This window comes from Rhinopithecus bieti, unplaced genomic scaffold (genome assembly GCF_001698545.2).
Source record: "Rhinopithecus bieti isolate Rb0 unplaced genomic scaffold, ASM169854v2 scaffold_7049, whole genome shotgun sequence".
Taxonomy (NCBI): domain Eukaryota; kingdom Metazoa; phylum Chordata; class Mammalia; order Primates; family Cercopithecidae; genus Rhinopithecus; species Rhinopithecus bieti.
Genome location: NW_016805922.1, coordinates 728018 through 734967, shown reverse-complemented (window position 1 = coordinate 734967; position 6950 = coordinate 728018). Strand labels below are relative to the sequence as shown.

The 6950-nt window shown below is 35.8% G+C and overlaps 1 protein-coding gene across 1 annotated transcript in view; it reads right to left on the bottom strand.

Moving 5' to 3' along the window:
• Positions 1-6950, bottom strand: part of RAD18 (RAD18 E3 ubiquitin protein ligase) — an 82489-nt gene that overhangs the window by 34280 nt on the left and 41259 nt on the right. Inside the window, 2 exon segments of the mRNA XM_017874158.1 lie at positions 1236-1295; positions 2564-2644. Of these exon segments, the coding sequence (XP_017729647.1) occupies positions 1236-1295; positions 2564-2644 (141 nt within the window).

Sequence of the window (6950 nt, the reverse complement as noted above, 5' to 3'; positions counted from 1 at the left end):
TTTAAAAGATGAAGATATATGAACAGTATAGTAAGAACCTGGCACTAAATCAAAATGTACGAACAAACTAAAAGGCTAAGTAAGCATCTAAGCTTTGTGAAGCACTTGACTTTTGAGTTTATTTTAAGGCTAAATAAATTAATTTAATACCATCTATTTAGTAAAGTTACTTTTTAGATATCTAAATGGTGGGCAATGAATATTTTCTTGACTGTATACAGTCCAAATTTTTCTTAATATGCGATAATTATTAGATGTCACCCTTTCAGTTATTTAAATTACTTTCTCCCAATGCAAATTTTCTGATTTCCTTATTTTCACAGGCTTTATTTTTACAGGCCAATTAAGTGTGATCATTTGATATTCTCTTTTGTTCTCCTTTCTAAAAAAATCACTCTGGCATCCTAAAAGTTGATCAAAGAGGTTCACATCATACTTATCTGTCTAGCAACAGAATAATGGTGACTTTTGTTGTTCAGTCCATAATCCAAGACTCCTCTAGAGTCCTTTTCCTATTCTACCAAGGCATAGGCGATCACACCTACATCCAGTGCAGGTGTGCTTCATCCTCCTTCCCACAATACATCACTACAGAACCTGGGCCTTCAGAGTTTAAGAAATGAAGAGAGAAAAAAATTATCTTACCATAATTAAAACACACCATGCCTGGGAATACTGATTCAGTGAACATCTATTAACCACCTACTGTTCGTCAGGCACTTAAATTTAAACTAAAAACCAACCAATCACACAAAGAATAACAGCTATCCAATTGACAAAACAGTAATGTGTTAGCCCTAGGAAAGACATACACAAAGACATTTAAGGAAAAGGAAGTGATAAAGTTGGGAGGCTGCTAACAAGCAATAAAATGAAAACTATTTTTGGCACAAATACAGAAGCGCTGAAATCCTATACAGAAGTATTGGTACTGAGTGACCCCCAAATGTTTCCATTTTAATGCCAGCTTCTTCTCACAGAGATACTCTGAGAGCAGCTAATTAATATTTGCAAAGTGCTTAGTGATAAGCTCAAAGTAGAATGCTAGTCATAAAAATCAAAAAGCAGGCACATAAAATACAAAAAAAGTCACTAATTAAAATTCAATCTCTTAAGTAATGTTAATAAAAGTTTGAATTGAACCTTAATATAAAACATTATTCTGAAAAAATTACTTAAGATGAAAAACAGCAACCAAAGCTCTTTACAAATAAAAAAAAAGTCGCACAACTTACGATATTTACTGTGAATTTCATCTATTTCCTTTTCTGTTTGGTCCTTTGTAAAACCATTACCTAAAATAATCAAAAAAAGTCTGAATAAAAATCTCCCCAAAATGATAAAAAGGGAAATATTACAAACTTTCAAATCTCAAATGTGAGTGTTTAACAGAGGAAAATGATCTGTCATCTGTTTTACATAGACCTGGGAAGAATCATTCCTACAGACTTCCCTTAAACACCAGAAACAATGTATATTCTACTCATTATTTTTTCTTATCAGTAGAAAATGCAACATGATTCAATTATATATTAACAAAATAATAAATTTTCTATTTTCAATATTTAATTTTCCACATTCATTAATACAACAGGCAATATTTGAAACCAGAATACTGACGACACTTAGCTGACTATCAGTAAAGCTGATCTTCTTGTCTGCCTTCTCTCTTTCCAACCTAACTTCTCCAGGTCATTATAGAAAAGTAGTATGTATAGAAAATGCAATAATACAAAACACAGTAAGTTAAATTTCTAGGTCCACTTTTTAAACCTCAGACTTAAAATATCAGAAATCTACTTCCATAATTCACTACAGTTCCATCTTACAGTTAGCACACAGGTAATAATAGGGTCAATGTAAATCCCATTTTTGTTCCTACTTATTTGGCTATAAACTTACTTTCTTAAGGTAGCCATTGCTTTCCTTACAAACACACTACAGATGGCCTAGAAAAAAAAAGAAGTCTACTTGGAAGGGACCAAAACACTTCCTCCAGTGTCACAGGACACAATGACTATTTTCTTCACTGGTATCCTGTCTTCAAGTTTGGGGCCATCAAGCTAGTGGAAGGCAACAGTGAAGAATTTTAGGTCTCTGATTCTCTCAAAACCTCAAGAGAATACTCCATCCTCAAATTACTTAACTTATCCTCTTACAATTACTTAACATCTCCATAAGTATAATCATAGAATTGCAGAATGCCAGAGCTAAAAAGGAATCATAGAGGTCCCTAGCGGTAGCTTAGAGGACCTTAGAGGCAGTTTATTGAACACAACCAGCAGAAGAAAGGACCAATATCAAAGCTGCCTAATGCACAGGCATAGGCATTTTCTATAGAACTCTAGCTCATGAACAAACTCTACTTTGAATTGCATGTTGTGCTAGAGGACTGCTAAGTACAATCAAATATTGTGCTAAAAGGAGTTGCAAGTAAATCATAATACACTAAGTGGAAATGCTTTAGTAAATGAACAAATTTAATAATGGTTTGCTTTAATTTTTGTTGGGTATTAAACTTTCTTTCTTCATTTCTATCCAGATACTGAAATAGCCCATTAACATACACTTTCATTGAGTTTACTAGCTTCAAGACGCATCCTAGTCTTCTCCATATTTTCAATTTCTTGAACTATTTCAGCAGCTGTTAAAATAAGAAAATAACCACTAGGTTAATTACTTTTTTTTATCACTGTATAGTAATTATTTAAGTTATTAACATTGGAAGATGGGTGACAGGTATATGTGAACTCCCTGATCTACTTTTACAATTTTTCTGTGAATCAATTACCATTTCAAAACAAAAGGTTTAAAAAAACCATGAAGTTAAAACACTGAACTCTTACACATGCACATGTTGTTCAACGTATAACCAGAAGAGTAAAGTCAAGTCACTTTGCTTTCTCCTTTGAATATATAGGTCTAAACAGAAGTCTCAATGAAATATGAAAATTAATTTTTTAGTGTGAGTTCAATTACTAGGGGATGTCTTCTCAAATTCCAATGTACTAAATGCAGTACAATAGGCTACTGTTCAAGGAGAGAGAAAGGTCTACAAATACCAGGAAAAATGTCCTTGCCTCCAGAACTTTTGTCTGTAGGTATGGTTACCAATTACACACATAAAAGAGATCTGGAATACACCCTGTCACACATTAAATGCCTTTGAATGCAAACAGCACAGAATTTGCAAATGCTATCTTTCTGCATCCAAAGTCAATACATTAAAACCGAAATGTATATGGTATGAAATAAAAATTTACAATCCCTTACACTCATTTATACTTAAAAATTATATCTGGAATTTGCTTCAAAATAATCCATGGGAAAAAGGGCGTAAATGGTAGATAAAACAACATTAAGATGGTGTCATAATTGTTTAAGCTGGGTAGTAGGCATATGGGGAAATCAGTAAACTCTTTTCTCTATTTCTGTATATGTTTGAAATAATCTCCTATACAATTTTTTTTTTAAACCACAGACCTTATGAGGATCATTTAAGAATGCAACTGTCTCAATATAAAGTTTATGTTTTCCAAGCACTGAGAGGTACCTTTTGCCTCCCTGATATTGTAAAACCAGTACAAACAATGTAAACAATCTCTTTGTGAACATGACCAGCTAGTGGTTCTCTCCTTTCCAAACTGAGTCATGGAATAACATGAAAAACACAGGGACCATCTGCATTCTATCTAATCCATTAATACAAGTATCACTAAAGATAAAGAACATCTGGCATATCCTCTTCTAAGATATTAAGAAAACTATACTAGGATTGGGTAGAATTTAGTGGCTTAAATCTTTTTCAGGGAGATTTCTGATTCTGTTTAGGTTGTAGAGAGCTATAAATAATGTCACTCTCACCCTAATGACGAGAAAAAGCTGGATAATTTATAAAACTATAATTTTTCTTGAATCCATCAGAGCTAAAGTAAGATGGCAATCAACTACCTTGAAATCTAAAGAAAGATGAGTGCCTTAGAGGAGAGGGGGATCATGAGCGCTGGTTGACATAGGGCAGTACACACGAGAAAAATTGGTACCACTCTATCTCTGGGTAAGATCTCAGCTAAACTTTTTGATAAACTGCAAAAGGCCAAGGGTGAGCTACCATGAAAATATAAAAACCCTGGGTGGCTTGGACACAAGGGGTATCACATCCATTTGCAGGCTATTTTCTTTTCTTTTCTTTTTCTTTATTTTTTGAGACGGAGTCTTGCTCTGTGGCCCAGGCTGGAGTGCAATGGCGTGATTTCGGCTCATTGCAAGCTCCGCCTTCTGGGTTCACGCCATTCTCCTGAGTCAGCCTCCCGAGTAGCTGGGACTATAGGCGCCCGCCACCATGCTCGGCTAATTTTTTGTATTTTTAGTAGAGAAGAGGTTTCACCCTGTTAGCCAGGATGGTCTGGATCTCCTGACCTCGTGATCCGCCCGCCTCGGCCTCCCAAAGTGCTGGGATTACAGGCGTGAGGCACCGCGCCCGGCCTTGCAGGCTATTTTCTACAGACCTCAGTGGGCACTCACAAGAGTCCCCAGTCTCTGTAGCTCACTGGGGAAGGGCAGGAAATTAGAAAAGATCTCCCTCCAGATCCAATTCCGGCAAAAGAAAATCAACCCCACTGCAGGACGGACATGAAGCCCCAATCACATCTTTATCCCTGAAGAAAAAAAGCATTAAGTGCTGACGAAAGGTCAGCAAAAATGTTATCCCCAGAGCATAGGTTGCTGAGGGAAGTAAACAAAAACAAACAAACAAAAAAACCCCTATACCCCTCAGGAGGACCAGGAAACCATTCTGGGCCCTGACCCGTAGAGAACCCCTGCCACTGGCAGTGGGAGAGGGGCAGGTTCGCTGAAAGAGCCCCACCCCTGAGATGCAGGATTGAAAGACCTGCCTATGACTGAAGCTAAATCAGAGTAACAGAGAACCCTCCTTTTCTCCCTACCACAAACCTAGCATGATCCAAGTGATACGTAACAGCAATCTACTTCTAGGAGAGAAATGAACATGGAGAGAGACCCTCTCTGAGGCACAGGCTCATAGGGAAAACCTAAGTTGTGAGTGATACATAGGTACATTAAAAAAAAAGAGTCTGGCACTTCAGACTCTTACCTACAATGTCTGGCTTTCAACCAAAACGTAAACATGAAAAAGCAAGCAAATAATGATTAAGATGATAAAGGATTATCTTTATCAATACACATGAACAGATAGGGCATTTCTGTAGAAATTACTTCAATAGAAATCCTTTCTTTTAGAAAGAATAATATGGAAATGTTAGATATATAGATACAGATACATAAAACCAACACAGTAACAGATAACTTGACTCAGCTAAGGAAAGAATCAGCGAACCTAAAATTGGATTGGTATTATCCAATCTGAAACACAGGGAGAAAAAAAAGGAAAAAGAAAAAAAAAACTGTAACAGAACAGCACCTCTAAGAGCTATGGGACAATATCAAGAAATATAACATACACATAATAGAAAGCACAGAAGAAGAATGAAGGGAAGAGAAGAAATTGTTGAAGAACTAATGTCTAGAATTTGCCAAATATAAGAAAGACACCAAACCACAAATGCAAGAATCTCAAAGATCAAGCAACACAGATATAAACACAAACCAAAAATGACAACAACATGCATATAGACACAAAGAGAAAATCATGCAGCCATCAGAGGAAAAAGATACATTATATAAAGAAAAATCAAGAATTACATTACACTTCTCATCAGAAATTATTCAAGCCAGATAACAATAGAGTGACATCTTTAAAGCATTAGAAAAAAGCCTCCCAATCCAGAATTCTAATGAAAATATCTCTCAAAAGTGAAAGACAAAAATGTTCTGAGGAAACCATAAGCTGAGAGAAAGTATTATTAGCAGCCCTCCACTACAAAAAGTATTAAAACAAGTTCTTCAAGTAGAAGAACCAGAGAGAAACTTACCTAAGAAGAAGTGAAAACTGGTGAAATGGTAAACATGAAGATAAGTATGAAATATACTTTTTTCTTATTTTTAACTACTCTAAAAGATAACTGTTTAATGGACAAACAATAGTAACGTATTGTGTTAATAGTATATGTAATAGGAGTTCATGACAATAACAGTACAAATAATTAGGAGTTGGGAGTATACTGTTAAAAGTTTCTTACAAGTGAGGCTGTATAATTACTTGACTGTAACTAATGAAAGATGTACACTGCAAACCCTAGAGAGACCACTAAAATTTTTTGAAAAAGAGGTAAAGTAATAAGGCAATAATAGAAATAAAATATAATAATAAAAAATGCTCAATCCAAAAGACAGCAAAAAAAGATAACAAAAAGGAGATGGAACAAAGAAAAAAACAGCAAGATATTAAATTCAAAGCCTACTGCATTAGTATTTCATTAAAGAAATGGTTTTAAAGCACCAATTAAGAGACAGAGAATGTCAGATTGGATAAAAAAGCAAGACCAAACTATATACTATCAAAAATAACCCATTTTAAATAAAAAGATAGGTTAAAAATAAAAGTATGGAAAGAGATGTCTCATGTAAACAGTCATGAAAAGAAACCTGGAGGAGCTTTATTAATATGAGGCACAACAAGCTCCAGAACAATGAATGTTATTAGGGATAAAGAGGGAAATTAGGGGCCGGGCGCAGTGGCTCATGCCTGTAATCCCAGCAGTTTGGGAGGCCGAGGCGAGTGGATCACCTGAGGTCAGGAGTTCGAAACCAGCCTGACCAACATGGTGAAATCCCATCCCTACTAAAAATACAAAAATTAGCAAGGCATGGTGGCTCATGCCTGCAGTCCCAGCTACTCGGGAGGCTGAGGCAGGAGAATCACTCGAATCCAGGAGCAGGAGGTTGCAGTGAGCTGAGATGGTGCCATTGCACTCCAGCCTGGGCAACAAGAGTGAAACTCCATCTCAAAAAAAAAAAAAAAAAAAAGGAAA